The sequence below is a fragment of the Mytilus trossulus genome, chromosome 2 (assembly GCF_036588685.1).
Source record: "Mytilus trossulus isolate FHL-02 chromosome 2, PNRI_Mtr1.1.1.hap1, whole genome shotgun sequence".
NCBI classification, from domain to species: domain Eukaryota; kingdom Metazoa; phylum Mollusca; class Bivalvia; order Mytilida; family Mytilidae; genus Mytilus; species Mytilus trossulus.
In genome coordinates, this window is record NC_086374.1 from 35,322,835 (window position 1) to 35,342,514 (window position 19,680).

At 31.5% G+C, this 19,680-nt stretch overlaps 1 protein-coding gene across 1 annotated transcript in view; it reads left to right on the forward strand.

Moving 5' to 3' along the window:
• The first annotated feature begins 560 nt into the window (after positions 1–560).
• Positions 561–19,680, forward strand: part of LOC134707083 (uncharacterized) — an 85,991-nt gene continuing 66,871 nt past the window's right edge. Inside the window, exons 1-11 of the mRNA XM_063566582.1 lie at positions 561–961; positions 1,990–2,148; positions 10,819–11,056; positions 11,556–11,747; positions 12,779–12,876; positions 13,359–13,528; positions 15,941–16,065; positions 17,054–17,152; positions 17,674–17,818; positions 18,809–18,907; positions 19,297–19,419. Coding sequence (XP_063422652.1) covers positions 722–961; positions 1,990–2,148; positions 10,819–11,056; positions 11,556–11,747; positions 12,779–12,876; positions 13,359–13,528; positions 15,941–16,065; positions 17,054–17,152; positions 17,674–17,818; positions 18,809–18,907; positions 19,297–19,419 — 1,688 coding nt within the window. The 5' untranslated portion in view covers positions 561–721. The remainder of the gene's footprint in view (positions 962–1,989; positions 2,149–10,818; positions 11,057–11,555; positions 11,748–12,778; positions 12,877–13,358; positions 13,529–15,940; positions 16,066–17,053; positions 17,153–17,673; positions 17,819–18,808; positions 18,908–19,296; positions 19,420–19,680) is intronic.

Here is a 19,680-nt window from a genome sequence, read left to right on the forward strand (position 1 = left end):
CAGTCATAATTAGAAACTCGAAGTCAGTTTTTATAGCACTGCGTTTTTTACGAAAATTAAAGAAACATTTTATGATGGTATATACGATTTAAAATCACTTTAAATTAATATTTCAGTTATAATCTTATCTAGTTGTGAGGGACAGAAAGGGAAACCTTTTGTTGATAGAATTTGAGAAATATTGAAATACAGTAAAATATGTAGTTTATTGTTCAACGTCTTGTGAAATTATCTATCATATCAAATCGTATCGGGTGGTGTGCAGAAGAAAAAACTTAGTATACTAAACAAGTACCTGTCGAATACTGAATGTAACTGTTAACAATTAAGAAAAAAAATCTGGTGTCGGGTATAAATTCTATAAACTGTATTTCGCTATAGCTAGTACAACATAATACTCGAGTGTAAATCAGACTTGACTAGTACTATATCCTATAGTAAATATCTTGTCAAAAGAAATAAAAAGATCTTATCGTTGGTTACTAAGTTCATTATCTACTATACTCCGATGTGTTTTGTATCACGATTTCTGTTATCACATCTTAGCTTCGGGTTGAATATTACTGTCAGAACTTTTGACTGGACAGGACTTTTTACGCAACGTGCTAAAATTCAGTATTGATTATAGTGTTTTATTGGGTATATCGCTAAAAGTTTACCAACAAAGGGATAAAGTTATGATGTTTTTGTGAAGAAAATCGGATTTTAGTTTCATTCAACAATGTCTCTATATAACTTGTTCCAATTGCGAGATGCTATGAATTTCGCACGTCTTATGGCCCTAGGCATATACTTAATTGGTGTGTGTTCGGGTGCCCCAGCAGATTCTTCAGATGACGAAAAACAAGCTAAATTATGGCTAGAGGAATATAATAAAAGGGCATCTGAAATTTATTACCGTGACTCTGTTGCAGCTTGGAGTTGGAGTACCAATATTACTGATTATAACCAAAATATATCTGTAAGTTAGATTTTTTTCTTGATTTGCATCAATAAACTTGTTTGAAAATATTTTAACCAATCTTTCCTTGATTTTAAAGTTGTAGAATATCTTTCATTATTTTTGCTAGCATAAACGTTTATAGAGAAGGTTTTCATTCGAAGTTTCTGTTTGACGTTCTATCAGATTATGCAGTCAAGTCTTTTATAAGTTACAATTGAAATATTTACGTTTTTATGCATGTCGCCGAATCAAGCAAGTGTCTATGCATCGAACACATGCCTAGGAAGGGTATTTAATATCAACATACTTGCAATGACATTTATATTTATTATCTTACCCATTGAATAACAATTACAGAAGTATTGCCAAATATTTCCTGATTTCATTTTAACACCTGTGATATTTTCAGAGCCATTAAACTTTTAATTGGTTCAATCCATTGTGTCACAGTTTCATGTATGTATGTGCCAATTATTCGTTACTGTACAATTTCATTAAAACAAATACGCGTTTTTTTGAGTTTGTGCAGCGAACGTGTTAAAAGTGTAAATGATTGTTTGTGTTCGTGATAGAATCTATAGTTTTCCATGATTGTTTTGTTTGGTTCGTGATAGAATATATAGTTTTCCTTTGTTTTGTTTGTTTCGTGATAGAATCTATAGTTTTCCTTTGTTTTGCCGGTATGTTTCCAGTTAAAATCTATAGTTTTCCTTTGTTTTGTTTGTTTCGTGATAGAATCTATAGTTTTCCTTTGTTTTGTTTGTTTCGTGATAGAATCTATAGTTTTTCTTTGTTTCGTCTGCGGTTTTGACGTGAATTTTTATGAAGAGCTGAGCAGAGTGACACGGGCAGAAGACAAACCTATAATTTCAGTTTTATATATATTCAGATTATAATTAGGAAACTTTGGCTGGAATAATTTACACAAACATTCAGAATTGTGATGTCACGCAGGTACCGATTATCAGGTTGTCTGCATATGAATATTGTAAAATATCAGCTGCGAAACTACATTTCACGGCATTTACATTTAGACTTTATTACAGGTTCAGGTATCATTAGAATCTTCGAAGTTTACGCAGATGGCTGCAAATAATGCGTCCAAATTCGAATGGCAACACTTTGATGATGAAGATGTGAAACGCCAGTTTAATATGGTCACGGATCTTGAAACAAGTGCTCTGGACAAATCAAAGCTGGAGAGGGTAAACATACTTTACTGATATAGATTATCATGAATAGACTTGCACGAACTGTTTTTTTTTATACCTCTACTGGAACCTTAATTCCAAAATATAGATCCACACACTATTAGAGACATATATGTCTCTGAATATATCATAACCCTGACAATACTACAACCAGAGACATATAATAGATCATAATACAATTATATGTCTCTGCTATAACATTTATTTTGTTATTAGTCCAGATTTTCCCTATAAGGCAACAATGATCAACAATACTTCCAAACCAAACCATAACTGAGAAATTATCATACAAATATTGAAATAAGGTGTAATTTTTTCCGATCTTTTCCTATATAGCCCATACATTTGATTTGTTCGTCACAGAAATTCATATTTGTCTTAAAACTGTTATTTGAGTTGTTCAGCCACTGAATATATAAATCATAAATATATTTCATAATTAATGAAAGAAACTGCAGACATTTCTGCATTTCTGTATTCAAAGGGGAAAAGGTAATTCAATATTAAGACACTGAGACACGTGAACCGTGACAGAACTTGATATCGTTAGCAAGTGATCGTCAGTAGACAATGTAGTGTTATATGAAATAATAGGGAAATGTTCGATAGAAGAAACACAATTAATTTGCATTTATAAAGTGTTTTAAATTTTATTCTGGCGGAAAGTGCAAACAGTATTTCTTTTTAACTACCAACAAACAAGTTTAACATCGTAGATGCTTTCACATGTTTCACTCCCCTTACACGAAGATCCCCGCATGCATAATTTCTTCACAGCGATTCATTTATAGTTAACACCTTTCAGCAAATGATTAGTACAGTACTATTAAACTCTATGTGTAAGTAAGCAATATTATTTAAAGCAGGGTTTTGATTATACAATTAAGGTTCATGTGGACCCTTTGGCTTTGGCTAAAATGGCTGCGTTTCACCTAAAACCTAAAAATTTAGGCAGTGGCTATTTGACCGGCACCGGCTAAATAGCAAATTTGCTATTTGACCGGCACCGGCAAAATAGCAAATTTGCTATTTAGCCGGCACTGAATAAAACTGTTCATTGTGATTAGTAGTCTAAGAGAATAAAAAAAACTTGATAATAATTTAAAATCATTTTATCACATATTGAGCATTAAAAATACAGTAACGTTACAATCAAAAATAAAATATTGAAGATGTTTATAAATAAATAATTTATAATTTTATAATATTAATTAAAAGCATGAAAACACATTTGTATATATACATTATTAAATATATTTTTTTCTAAAATATTTATAAAAAAGTTGATGTCCAAATCTGTGTAAAATCTATGGTTTAGATATCCAGCCATGGATTAAATAAACTCATCATAGATATTTAAAAATAGTTTTATGTAAAACTACGTACATCACAAAAAAGACAATATTAAAAGTTGTTTGCTACAAATGTCAAAAGGACACATGATTTAACGTTCGCAATTGTTAAAAAACAATTCTTTGCCTTTGGAAGTTGTTTTAATGTAGCACAAGATATATAAATGTTACAACTCCAAACTGGAACTACACATAATTTGACATTAATACACTGGCTTCTTTGAATCTGCATCATGTGCATGTGCATATGTTGCATATATGTAGATAGGGTTCTTTTTCTTTCCTTTATCATGTTTATATACGCTCTTAATAGCTTCCCATGTGTATCTTTTTGACAATACTTTTTAATTAAATCAATGTTTACAATTGAGTCCAAACAAGAGGCAGTTAAAAGATCAGGTCTTGCTTCAACTTGTTCCTCGGTTATTTAAATGTTGTTAGCATTTCTTACCAAATCGCTTCCAACAAACCAGTCTAATAAAAGGAATCCGATTTCTTTGGAACTTTTCTTATGAAATGGTAAACAATTGTTTTTTTTGGTACACTTTTCTGGAAGACCTATGACAGTTTGGATCAGACATTTTGGTCTTCCACGTTTCTTCCTATTTGGTGGAAGTAATATATGCGAAACACGCTCGACATTTCAAAGTTTTGATGGTACGTGCATATCCCGGCCTTTTCCACAGCTGAACAAAATGTTCCTTTTCATAATTTTCTACTACCAATGCAAACACTTTGTAGGAATTGAATCGGCATTAAGCTCATTGTTTCTAAAGGAGAGTTGTATAATTAGAAGTTTAAGTGGGTATATGAGTAACAGTAACAAAAGTTTTTATATATAAAATTTTGATATTTAATCATTATTCTTACATTTAAATTCCAGTGATGTATAATTTAATCAGAGCCGGCTAAATAGCAAATTTGCTATTTTGCCGGTGCCGGTCAAATAGCAAATTTGCTATTTAGCCGGTGCCGGTCAAATAGCCACTGCCAAAAATTTACTCTGAGGACAGATAAACCTGTGAGGGCCCTCATGGGGTTTTTGATTATGTGATTACTAGGACCCCCCCATGAGGGGCCTCACCTGTGCATCTGGAAAAGTTTTAAGGCAAAGCATGGCCTAGATAAATAAATTTCAAATGCAGCCAATTTAATCAAAGGGTCAACATGAACCTTAACATAGAAACATGAGTTCTTTTATATAACCAGAGACATATAATACAATGTATTATATATGTCTCTGATATAACAGAACAGGATCAATCTTTGTTAACTAAGTGGTGTCTCGATCACTGTTGATCTACCAAAATAGCTACACAGAACATAAAACCAATCCGAGCAGCATACTATATGCTTATTATGCTACTGAATTACATATTACTCTAAAAGTCACAAATTAATGCCAATGGTGTTAAAATACCTTCAACATTGATTGCGAAAACAACTTTGGTGGATGTCTCATTGGGGGTTCTGATCCCGGATCCCGCTTACTGTTTTGAAAGATTTCTGTATCCAGCTTACACTATGTACGCAAGCAATTCTAATTTTTGTGTAAATTCCTGTGTCCCGCTAGACATCATTTCCTGTTTTCACGGCACAATATTTCAAACTTTCACAACAGGTAGGCAACCAGACAGTCAAATATTTCGAGATCTACATGATCTATGGGAACTGGACAAAGTCAAATATTTCCAGATGGGTACATGATTTGATGGGTGCATGTAAACATATGTATATCAATCATTTTGAAAAAAACATGAAATAGCTATGTTCTGGTTGATTGTTTTTTTTATTTAACTTTTACTAAAACTTTTAAAACAGGTAAAATATCTTATTCCCATTGATCTAATTCCAACGAATTTAAATAAATGTATAATTTTCTGTGGAAGTGAACCTGTCTACAATTGATCTGAACTTTATTGCTTGTCAATGATTGCAAGAGTTGGTATTTATGTGTAAAACCATGCCTTTTCAATATAACATTAAGCACAACATGGAAAATCTTTGCATTTATTATAATTACAGTCAATTTTATGTAGAATATAAAGAAAAAATTGTCACATTGATGACATCTTTGCATTCAAAGATTAAATTTTTGGGATAGACTATACATGCTGTAGATCCATACTTTTCTATTGAAAAATTGCAAATGTAATATAATGATTTTTCTCGCCCACCTTTTATGATCCAACACAGAAAAGGACTACATGATTAATCTTATTAATTTACACAACCATTTTGAAAGCAGATTTTATGAATTAAATATTAATCAGTTGGTTTTTTTTTGAGAAAATCACCATTTTTAATTAAATTAAAGCAATTCCATGTGAAGATTGCTCAATTGAAATGATGAGAAAGAGGACAACACTTTTGATCTTAGAAATTACCTGGTGCTAATGAACTTTCTATAACACAGTTACAAGTTATAAAAATTTTCATGAGAGTCCAAAGAACCTTGATCGTTACGGTGTCACACCAAGTCCTTGCACGGAAAATAAAAAGACAAGAAAAGAGGAACTGTTTTGTAATCTTTCAGACAAAATAGCAATAGAAATAGCATGATACAAATGTATTCAGTACATGTAGATATTATAAATTTGAAAGAAGGAAGGGACATATTGTATCTATTCCTGACGCAAAATTAATAGGATCCTTAAAATTATAAGACCAAAATTGTATCTAATAAAAATATATATATGTCACTATATGTGTACAACATGTACAAATGTACTTAGATTTTAGGTAAGTTACTAAGGTTAAAATTTCAAGACAATCTGAACATTTTAAAATTGAGTTTGAATAAACATAGTCATCTACAATTCACTAATCACTGGGATTGTCCAATATGTGTATTAGAAGATCCTAGTCAACAACTCAATGTAAGGTTAAATGGTAGTATAACTTGGATATAACACTATGTTTAGATACAAACTGACATAAGAGTATCATTGTTTCATGTAAATATATATCATTGAAAATATAATGTATTGGTGTTATCTTTATCAAAACACAATTAAATTTTAAGTCAGGTTTGCAAACATAACAAATCAATGCCTTTCCCATAGTACATTAGTTTATCTTTATTTTGTCTAACCTCCAAATGGAGTTAATTCTTTAACCTATTTATACATTAAATGAAACGCATTATCTTTTTAACTGAAAATCTTAAAACTGTCAAACCATTCTATGGTATGAACTTTTGACAGTATTTAAGAGATAATTTAAAGTTCTAAATATAATGTTATACAATTTATAACTTATAATTTCTAAAATGTGATAAACAAGTTATGAAATCGATTTAATGAGTAATCTATAATAGGTCAGATTTTCTTCAATCTGTGTATTCCCTTCAGCATGTTCAGTTATTATGGAAACTGTAAAAAAATAGATGTTGCATTACTTTAAGGTTACATTATTTTGACCTTACTTAAGCTCAGCCATACTCTCCATGCTATTACCAACCACCTTCCTTACCATTACAGTACATTGTAAATGATATTGGAATGCCCTTGGGTAATAAACATCTTTTAATGCCCCCAACATAGGAAACAAGACTGGCATTAAGTGATGCACATTTACCAAACTCATACAAGACTAAAACTCGCTGAAAGAATTAGAATTTTGGCAATGAGTTGCTTAACATTCTTTAGATTTTTGGAAATGTTTTAGTTTCCACACTCTCACTTAAGTGTTTCTCATCCAAGTTTTATCAAAGTCTTACACATTGCTTAGAACCAAGAACCAAATATTTTCAAACAGAGTTCAAATTTGGATAGTGAGTCACTTTCAGTTCTAGAGTTATGCCCTTTATAACTTGAAAAATTGCAATTTTTTCTGTTTCCACATCTTAAAATTTGACAAACTCATACACAATGCTAAGAACCCAAACAAACTGACATATAATTGAATATTGGTTTGTGAGTCAACTACTGTTCCAGAGTTACGCCCCTTTATAACTTGGTATTGGAGCCTTTTTTGTTTGTTTGTTAAAGTCTTCTTTATACATTGTTATACTGTTTCTTGTGTAATGGTACTATCTGGTGTAAAATAGTAATTTGGGTAAAATCCATTTGTTTCAATTTTTTTCTTATAATTTTTAACTACTTTAAATTAGGAAATTGTTTTGAAGTTTTTATTTATTTAAATAATGCAGCTCAGGTTGAGTATTGCAATAATAAGAACTCATATTCCAATATATGACAAATACATCTTTATTCTGATTTGCCTGAAATTGCTTTATTAAAAAATCACTTTATTGTCCATTCTCTAAAAATCGCAAATAATAAATGTAGACAGTAATATCTGAATTTACAGTACCCGTATATTGATTTCGTATTTATTTGACCTTTTCAATCAATTAGTAAATCAATTGAAACAAGTCTGCTTTTAAAGGTGTGTAATTGGTGCCCATAAGAAAACCTAGAACCTGTCAATAACTTTATTTAAAAAATTGTTAGGGTTCTGCTGAACCCAGCGTTGCGCCTACTTTATGAATCTAATAAATGTTTTAAGAAATTTAACTGCAGACTGTATGTAATGTTACTTGGATGAAAAACTAAGTCCATATATAAGTAACAAAAGGAAATATGGAAAACTGGATATGTTTCTACAAAATTTCATTCTAGATGTAATAGCTTTTGAGAATTTTGTGAAAATTTAAAATAAAAAGTACATTTATTTAAAGTAAAATACGAAAAAAATGGATTTTTTATGCCCCACCTACAATAGTAGAGGGGCGTTATGTTTTCTGGTCTGTGCGTCCGTTCGTCTATTGTACCGTTCGTTCGTCCCTTTGTCTGTCCGTCCGTCTGTCCTGCTTCAGGTTAAAGTTTTTGGTCAAGGTAGTTTTTGATGAAGTTGAAGTCCAATTGACTTCAAACTTGGTATATATAGATATAGGAAGATGTGGTGTGAGTGCCAATGAGACAACTCTCCATCCAAATAACAATTTAAAAATTAAACCATTATAGGTTAAAGTAAGGCCTTCAACACGGAGCCTTGGCTCACACCGAACAACAAGCTATAAAGGGCCCCAAAATTACTAGTGTAAAACCATTCAAACGGGAAAACCAACGGTACATGTTCCTTATGATATGATCTTTCTAATTTTAATGCCAAATTAGAGATTCTACCGGAATTTCACGGTCCACTGAACATAGAAAATGATAGTGCAAGTGGGGCATTCGTGTACTGAGGACACATTCTTGTTTTCTCTAATTTATTTCTGGATACTATCTTATAATCGTAAACAATCTTCTGTCCAAGTTTATTAGAAATCCAGGATAGTTTAAGAAAGTTATTAAAATTTCAAAAACTTTAACCACAGAGTGAATATTTGCTGACGCCGCTGACAACGATGACACCAACGTTGACATAATGTAGGATGGCTTGTCTTGCTTTTTCGACAAAAGTCGAAGGCTCAACAAAAAGGACATGTTTTCCAGGAGAAAATTAAAAGCCTTTTTCAATAAAAAAAACCCTTTCTAAACAAACTGACCATTGCTAACATACAAAAACCTAATTAGATATTTTTTTCTCATACTTTAAAACATTTTAAAAGATGAAAATGATTTCTAACATTGTAGATGAAATAATTTGCAGCAACAAAGAATGTATGAACTATTCTGCTGCCATATTTTTGATTGATTCTCTCACTCTTGCTTTAGAAATCAAAGTTTATTTTGATAACATGATCTGATAGAAGAAACATAAATGTTAAATATTTATCTTGTTCTATCATATGTTTGATAATAGTATACAGATGAAAAATATCAGTTGTTTGTCTGTTTCCCAATGGGTGTTGATAGATTGTAGTATAATTAGGATAATCACCTCTATAAAATACCCTTATCATTTGATTTATGTATTTTTTGTAATATTGGTGAAATTTAAAGCCTCTAAATCCCATTAGAAGTACATGTGCATTTAAATTTTTCCATATCTCACTATGTAAACTTAATTATACCTCAGTAACAAAACAACAATAATATATTGTTAAGATATAGCTTTCCTTCAATACCCCTAGATTCCATATCGAGGATATTGGTCAAGGCTATGTAGTGTTGTGTAACAAAATCCATGTACCTGATAACCATAAATAACTTAGCATCTCTGAGGCCAAGTGAGCCAAACTGGTCAGTTTTTCTTCCATTACAGGGAACACTTTATAGTTATACTACCGGTTGTCAATTATGAGTTTTAGAAGGAAAAAGCATGGATTTTGTTACACAACACTACATAGCTTTGACCAATATCCTCGATACAATGGCACAATGACAGTAATATTTTTTCTGTCTATGAAGAAATAACATACATGTAAAAAATTTGGTGCACACTGAATAACGCGCGTAGCGGGGTTTTTTAACAGTGTGCACCAAATTTTTTATGTTATTTCTTATAATTTAATTCTAAATTCCATTTTAAACCGTAGAAAACCATAAAAAATGTTGATGACATCACGGTCACACACAATAAATTATGTCTATGGGCTCATAACAAAATAACGTCAGCCAATCAGAAGACGTGTTACATCCAAAATTAAATTATTGAGATGTGTAGATCATAAATAATAAGCTACGCGCATTATTCAGTGTGCACCAAATTTTTTACATGTATGTTATTTCTTCATAGACAGAAAAAATATTACTGTCATTCCTTAAATAATAAAGAACCTAAAATGCTTTACTGTCAGTAAAAGGTACTGATTAACTTAAACATAACATTTTCTTACCTCTTTCATTTTGTATGCTATTGATTATTATGTTGAAAGAAAGTTTGGAGTAGTAAGGCAAACTTTATACATGTATAATCATAAGCTAGACCTCCTCGTAAAGAACTTAATCAAACTGTAACCAAATATGATAGGATGAATACTGACACAGTTTGTGTTTTTTACCATTTATCAAGTCTAATTATCAAATAGTATGCATCTTATTTAGAATATTTTTCAACACCATTAACTAGGATGCAGAGACTGCAATTCCAATGAATGTATAGGTCCGTTCTGTGTAGAACTGGATTTATACATGTAGAATATACTCTATTCAAAATTATTCACAGAAACTGCTGAATCAACTGTTATAATTATATTAGGAATTATTTCAATCTTTGTATTATTTACTGCTAGAAGATCTTTGATATATTCGGTATGCATGTCTTGTATGTGTGTGTATGTTTTGTAGTTCATCTTTGGAAAAGGTATAAAATTATGCAAAACATAAAGTTGGGATGTTAGTCTACTTATATCTAAGGTTTAAAAAAAAGTATACAAGTAAATGCGCATAAACATTTAACAGGATTATTATATTTTCAGCTGAATAATGTTCAAGCAGAGTTACAGAAAATTTACAGTTCTGGAGAGGTGTGTAACATCCCTGGCCATGGATGCTTACAGATGGAACCAGGGCTTACAGCTCTCATGGCTAAAAGTCGTAATTACAATGAGTTAGTGGCAGGATGGAAAGAATGGAGGAATGCTACTGGAAAACAGATGAAAGACCTCTACGCTGAGTTTGTAGAACTAAGAAATGAAGGTGCAAAAATATCTGGACGTAAGTATATAAACCATCAGGTGGACATGAGATAATATGTCAATTATCATGATTATAGCCATGTACAAAATTTAACTGAAATATGCTTTCTTTATAAAAAAATTAAGTATTCTTTACAAGTAGTACATTTTTATCATTCTAGTAAATTTTATGCAGAGGAAGCATTAAGTTATACTCTTGCCCGTATGTATGTGTATCCATATATTCCAAAATTGGTAAATCTCTAACTCTTAGTTTGCTTCCACCAAATGTTATTTAACTTATACACAATTCTTATTATCACAAAACTCATGTCAAGTACAAATTTTGGCAGCTTCACTTTTACCATTCCTGAGTTATGTCCCTTTATAAATTTATATACAAGCAGGAGTATTATCTCTGTCCCATGGACACATTTCCCATTTATTTTTTATAAGGTTCCTTCAAATGTTATGAAACTTACACATAATACTTTGATTTAGAACTTGACATATTATATAGATAAATTATTTATTACCAGGATACAACAACACTGCAGACAGCTGGATATCATCATATGAGTCAGACACTTTTGAATCAGACCTTGTAGAACTATTGGTCCAGTTACAGCCATTGTATAATGAACTACACACATATGTTAGGTCCAAGTTACAAGAGGTCTACAAAGATCATAAGTTCCCAGCAACAGGACACATTCCTGCACATTTATTAGGTAAGTAGCATTGTTTAATAGTAGGGATGAATGGAGATATATAAATGATACTGCAACCCAACAAAACCAAAAACACTATAATACATCTTAAAGTTAATACGCAGTTTTCACTAGTAAAAACTGTTAAAACAAAATCATTGATAGTCATTTTTATGCCACTTCTGTCAACTACAGACAATAAGTGTTACCCTGTCTATCTGTACATTCAAAATTTTGTTTTTGATCAAGTTCAGATTTTTTGGTTTTTGACACTTCTACTATTCAAGAGTTATGCCCTCTTTATATATGGAAAAAATGCTGCATTTTTCATTTCCATTCTCTAACTTTAGTTTGCCTCAACAAAGTGTAAGAAAACTTATGCACAATGCGTTAGCCTTCACAATATAAGTGATATGTCTCTTTATAACATGGGGACATCATCTATGTCCATAGACACATTCTCCATGTATTTAGTCTTGAAATATTTTATATATCTTTTAGATGTCCAAGTTTCAAACATTTAAGTAGAATGCTTAGATTTAGGTGTCAGACCACCAATTCATGCACTTCAATGTTGAACATATCTAAAAGTAGTCCTTTCCTGACAATATATAGTGCTTTTGATGTCATTATTTACTTAAGCTACAAACAAAGGAGTAGAGCCTGGAACCCCTGTAAACCACCTTGAATATTTGAAAATTGGCATATATAAATAAAGTTGATACATATACAATTCAGAATCTGGTTTCTATAAGTTATATTCAAGATAAAATATTTAGAAAGCTTTGAAAAATAAAGAAATGGTTGGTATATTGGGGTTTTAAATTGGTGGTTTGACACCTTCAACTAATTTTTAATGAAAACAGGATAATCAAAGAAAGTTCCTTATTTAAACATATTATGTAGCATAAAAAAAAAAGATGGTTTGACACCTTCAACTAATTTTTAATGAAAACAGGATAATCAAAGAAAGTTCCTTATTTAAACATATTATGTAGCATAAAAAAGAAAGAGAAACATTGTTATTTTAAACATTGAATTTTCGATTTCAGGAAACATGTGGTCCCAAACCTGGGACAATATACTTGATATTGTGCAGCCATTCAAGAATAAAACATCAGTGGATGTAACTTCTGCTTTGAAGGAACAGGTAAGTAAAGAGTGGTGGATTCAGGATGAGGCATAAACAGGTAGATTTTAGTCGATCAATTACCATAACATTAACGATTTAAAACAGAAAAGAATGGTTACATGTCAAAAAGGGCCACTGCGGCAGATTGGTCTTCAGAGCCTCTGTGGCAGATTGGTCTTCAGGGCCACTGTGGCAGATAGGTCGAAATATTTCATTTACTGTATAAAATATGGCAATCTACTCAAGTATTTTAATCCTTAGTACCTCACACTAAATGGACCAATACTGGTGATTTTTTTATCCACTTGAATTTTGTGGATTCAGGGAAGATTAGATTTTTGGTGGCTAAGTGCTTTTGCAAAGTGTTGCATACAAGCCAATAGGAAGTTGAACCTTGTCTAACATTTAAATACCATATATATCTAGCAAATGCAAGAAAATGGTAACCCAAGAGTAATAATGAATGCACAATATTTTAAAACAATTGAGTATTATTACAGAACTATACAGTACACAGGATGTTTAAAACTGCAGAAGACTTCTTTGTGTCTCTGGGATTAAAGTCGATGCCAGAAACATTTTGGAACAACTCAATGTTTGAGAGGCCATCAGATAGAAAAGTTGTTTGTCATGCTTCAGCCTGGGATTTCAGAAATGGAAAGGACTTCAGGTAAGTTCATAAAGGTCATCATAACTTGTTATGCAACTGTTAAACTCAATGTCTGTCAGAGTTCTTTTAAAATTCATGTGAAGTTAGCAAGTTGGAGATTATAATTTACCATCCTAGATTTCTTGAGAACCATGAAGGGTTCATATATATGCCAAATTGTTGCTATTTTAAGAAATTTTCCTTTGATCTTGCTGACTGATAATTTCCTTTCTCAGCGTAGTCATGTGATATGAATAATTATCGCTAGAAACTAAGGAGGCACCTGGTGGTGTCAATGAAATTGATAACATTGTCATAGGTAAAAAAGCAATAATCAGATCTACATTGGTCATCTCAACTCCATTGCTTTTCTCACTGACTTTGGCTGTACCAGCTGAAGCGAGAAAATCGATCTCATTGAGATATTGAACGATAATCTATATTTATGGGGAGTTTATGTTTGAAAAATGTGCTGTTATCTTCTTTGTTGTAAAAAATGATACAAAAATTATCAGCTGATAACTGACACACAGGTAATGGAAGAACTAAATTATGGAAACCCAAAAATAAATAAAAAAATGTTTTAGATCTATTATAGTCATGATAGTTAATTTATGAGGAGTCAGTAATTGTTTGTAAGATGCAAAAGAATGACATAAACAGTCTTTTTATTTGATTATATATCTACCCAAATGCAGATGGACTTTCTGGGTCCTCTTGAATGAATACTTTTCTTGACTAATCATTATATAAGGACTTCTATTGGTAATTGATAATAACCAAAGTCAGCATTTAATTGATGACTTTTCTTCAGAGTTAAGATGTGCCCTGACATAACTATGAAAGAGCTTGTAGTTATTCACCATGAACTGGGACATATTGTTTATTACATGCAGTACAGCCATCAACCCATTGGGTACAGAGGTGGTGCCAATCCTGGTAGGAAACACATGCACACATAGTCATCGAATGATCATTTCTTATCAAGCATCACCTGAAAGTATCATAAATAATATACCCAGAGCAATTGGATTTTTTTTATAATAAGAAATTAAGAGAAAGTTTTTTTGTTATTTTACAAAATGCCTTTGTTGATGTTATTTGTTCTTAATAGTGATTTCAAAAAATCAAAGAAATTCAAAGTTCAGGTAACTGAGGTTTAAATTAAACTTTTAAAACAAAATAGAACATTTTTTATACATTAATCAGTATAATTTAAAAAATGTTCTTTTATTTATGAACTTTCAGTTGATAGAACATTAATCTTTGTACAATTTTGTTTTTTGTTCTTACAATTTTGGTATCTTGGGCAATTGCACTTCATTACAAAAAATATTGTATAAAATACGTTTTATAATTTCTAACACTTGCAACATGTAAGTTATAGTTTTTAGTTGTGCATGTGTTTCAGTATTGGCACTGCATGTCATAAGTTTGCATGAATCTGTGATCTATTACATGTTATTTGTAATTGTACTTGCAACTGGGCTGGCTTGATTAGTTTAACTTAATTATTGATACAATTAATATAAAAATAAGGAGTTTTGGTATGAGATGTAATCTACTTTAGGTCACTGTACTACCTCAACAATGAAAGCTATAAAAGGCTCTGACAAGAAGATGTAAAACTACATTGTTAATGCTAAGAGAGTTGTGGTGTAGTGGTTAATGCATTGATTGGACTACTAACACATAGATTCATGGTTCGATCCCCGTTCTGGGGTGAACATTTCAGGGACTGAATTTTGGGCTCACCCATGACAACATTTGCGAGTATGGTCTTGAGAAATGATGATAGTTTGTCGGAAGGGGACAATGAATATCTGCTCTATGTGTAAAGGGAGTATAGACGCCCTTGAAAATTTAAAAAAGAACAGGCTAATGACGCTACAAGGCAGGACTTGTACCAGCAAAGTGAAAAGGGATTAATATAAGTTGTAATAATCTGTTACCCCAAACTAAGGCTAAAGCAATAAAACAAAAAGAACAAACAGACACAACAACCACTGGATTACAGGTTCCTGGCTTGGGCTGGACACATGTAGAACGTTGGTGGGAGAGTTAAACATGTTTAAGAGTATAATTTGTGTGACATCTTGCTTGTAGTTAAGTTTGTACACGTACAAGCAAACTCTCAAAATCAAATATTCATAAAAAAAAAAAGCTGTTGACCAAAAAAAGGAAAATTGCAATCTTGGAAATATTTGATTGAATTTGACATATTTTTTTTTCAAATGGGCTTTTTCATTACATGGATAAATAGAGGAGCTGGAGAAAAATTAAAAGTCCTGTAGTACTTCATAAGAAGATATACAATAAGCAATATAGAAAGTATTTTCTTTGACAGGAAGCTGTGTTTGCACATTTTCAGGCAGTCAGTGACACAGTCTTTATAAAATGATGCTTCTTAAAAATAACTAAATTCCTTTTCAGGATCAAGATGTGTACATCAGTCAACATGGAGGACTTGATCACTATCCATCATGAGATGGGACATATACAGTACTATTTACAGTATAAAGATAAACCATTACTATTCAAAGGGGGTGCTAATCCTGGTAGGTACTTAGTTACCATGGAAACATACTGTTCTGAGGCTTTAAAACAAGGGTGTCATGTTTAGATGGGATACAAGCAAAGACTAGTAGATCTAATGATATTTAGGGCCTTGTTCCCATGGAAACACATACTTTTGTATTGTTAATGGATATTCTTCTTCTTACTTTATTCTGTGAGTAAGAGACCATTGGTAAAAAAGAGATAAGGGTACTAAAAAAACTTGGAATACCCTATATTTCAAGTTGAGTATATTGAAATGAAATGTTGATATGCAGTAAAGGCATGAATTTGTGCTTTTAAAATGATAAATATTTTGCATGCACATGTTCTTGTATTGTAAAGTGTTGCTAAATTAATATCTTGTTTTCATGACTCTTGACACTAATTTCTTATTTTGATTTTTTTTTATAGCAAAATTAAACAATAATGAACATAAGAATATAGACAATTAGACAGCAAAAATGTGTTAATTTAGTTATTCTGAGTTGGTATTTCATTATTAATGCAATGAATGGCAAGTTATTTGTATGTCCCTTGGGGGCGAAGGGGGCATTTCCTTTTACCTTTGTCCTTAGTTTGTTCAACTGTATGTCCCAAAATTAATTTTTATTCTCTCACTTTAGTTTGCCTCAACCAGATATAATGAAACTTATACAGACTGTTTATTACCACCAAACACAAATCAAGTTTGAATTTAGGTGGCATCACTTTCACCATTCTTGAGTTCCCTTTGTAAAATGAAAATTGTCAAATTTGCAGTATTCATAATCTAACTTATGTGTGCCTCAACTAAATTTTATAATACTTATACACACAATGCTTATTACTACCAAACACAGATCGAGTTTGAATTATGATGGGGTCACTTTAGCCATTCTTGAGTTATGTCCTTTTGTTAATTGAAGATTGCAGATTTTGCCATATGTTACAAGCATACCAGTCATCATAAACCAATCATATCTTTCAATATACAATTCTCTGTTGAAGGTTTCCATGAAGCTGTAGGAGATGTGATGGCTTTATCTGTGGCCACACCTAAACATCTACATAAGATTGGTTTATTGGATAAAGTTGAAAATGATAAAGGTAAATACACAAGATCAGTTTATTGTACAATTTTCACATATATATGACATGATAACCAATGAAAAATTCCTTATTGTGCTTATATGTACATCTCATAATATGAATTATAGTAAATAACTCCTCATAGATACAAGGATTAAGATTTGTAGCCTAGCATACATTTATTCTTCAAAAGACTCACCAGTGACACGGGATTCAAAATATTTGAAGGCTAGATAAAGCATGAAGTTGAAGAGCTTATTAAGACCACTGCAAAATTACTACATATGAGTTGAAAAAACTACAATTGCACACACATTATAAGTTTTGCACCTGCTATTTTAAAATAGTTGGATGTTTAATATGAGTAGTTTTGAAATTATAAAATAATATACTTGTCCAGCTGAAAAAGTAAATTTATAGTTGTTTTCAATAATTATCTTAAGTTCAGTTAAAAATTCTTCTGAATACAGTACAAATTATGCTAAGTTTAAATAGCATTATTGATTTCTGAGGATGATTTTAGTTTGACTTTATTACAGAGAATGTTATAAATTTTCTGATGAGCCAGGCATTAAGTAAGATAGCCTTTCTTCCTTTTGGATACTTAATGGATCAGTGGAGATGGAGTGTATTTAGAGGGGAAACTCCTAAAGACAAGTACAATTCAAAATGGTGGGATTTAAGGTATAGACTTTCAAAATGTATTTGATATTTTTGTTAGAGTATATTCCTGTATTTAGAGTTCTGTGTAAATTCCTTTATCTCACCTCACCTATCCTCTTCATGCCAGTCGGCATTTAAGGCCTTGATACATTTTTTCCATTTTACACGGTCTTTAGCTGCTGTTCTTGCTGTAGCCCAGCTGTTCCATTCAAGTGATGTTCTTTCAGACTCGACTGTTTGTCTCCAGGTGGTTTTGGGACTCCAAACATTCCTCTTTCCCTCAGGTTTCCATGTCAGTGCAACTGAGCATATTCTGTTGGTATCCATCCTAAGTACTGTAAAATTCATCTCCATTGCTGTTTTATTATATCGTCACTTAGCTTCTTTGTTTCAGCTTTTATTTGGAGGTTTTTGTTTGATGTAGTATTGGGTCATCTTATTTTCAGTATCTGTCTTAATCATCTATTTCGGAAGGTGTTCAATTTCTTCTTGTTTTGGGTTTTGTTATAACCTTGTGTCGTAGATGATCAGAAGCAATGATTGTCTTCTATTGTTTGCCGTTTATTGAGGATATTAAACACTCACATTTTTTACTTTCACAATCAATTTAGGTTTGAAGAATGGTTACATGATATCTAATATAAAGCTATTGTCCAAAAAGTAATATTAATGAAAGAAACTTTTAGGTATATGGTATTGAGACAGTAACTCGAGGACAAAAATAATCATAAGACATCTAGAGGTCAAAATATATAGTCTTCAGCAGTTTAAAAATTATGTCCCCTTGTATTTGAATGCAGGAAATATCACTTGGAATCAGAGAAAAATCAATCAACAATTTATGATATTGCAACTTTTGTCCTTTCTGTAAAACAGTTTGTGAAATTATTTTTGATAAGCAGTGTCTATCGCAGAAATATGGCAACACATAGAAGTCAATACAATGATAAAAAAAACACTTTTCCTGCATAACTATACAGATTTTCCCCAAAACGTTTTTTTTTAATGTAGATGTAAATTCCAAGGAATATCCCCTCCAGTAGAAAGAACAGAAGAAGACTTTGATCCAGGAGCAAAATATCATATTCCTGGAAATACACCATATATCAGGTAATGATCAGATTTGCTTAATGATAGTCATGAATCACATGATGAGTGATAAGCAACTTAGAGAAAAAAACATGTTTTATTTTATTAAAACATAAAAGCAAATAGAAATGAATTCCCTGTTCTTTCAACTTACAAAAACAGTTAGATTCTTTGTTCTAATTAAAAATAATCTACCTTTTGAAAGTGTTTTTTTTTTAGTTAAGAATTTAAGAAGAGCACATTACATGTCACAGTTTGATTTTTGCTATGCATTGATAACATTGGAGTAATAACTTGAAGACAGTGGGAGTAAAGTGTCTTAATTTAAGTATAACGTATAGTTCTGGAACAGGCAGACTTATTAGATTGTTGTTTATAGAGAACCATATTTATTGACCATCTCTTTACAGATATTTTGTGAGTTATGTGATACAGTTCCAGTTTCATAAAGCTTTATGTGAGGCTGCAGGACACAAAGGACCATTACATGAGTGTGACATCTACAACTCTACAGCTGCTGGGAAACTCTTAGGGTAAGATTGGAAGGAAAGTTGAATGATAAATAACTCTTTGATTATGAGACTCGACTCTTATTTTGCTAACTTATGTTGGTATTTTTAAGTATAATGAAAAGATTTTTTTTTCTCCCCAAAAACAATTGAATGAATCATTCAAAGAAAACCAATAGAAATAACTGCTTTCAACAACCTTTTCTGGTTTCACCTCATGAGGAACAAGGTTAATCATTTTCAAAAAAGTTTCAAGATCAAATATATATGAATAAGGATCGAGGC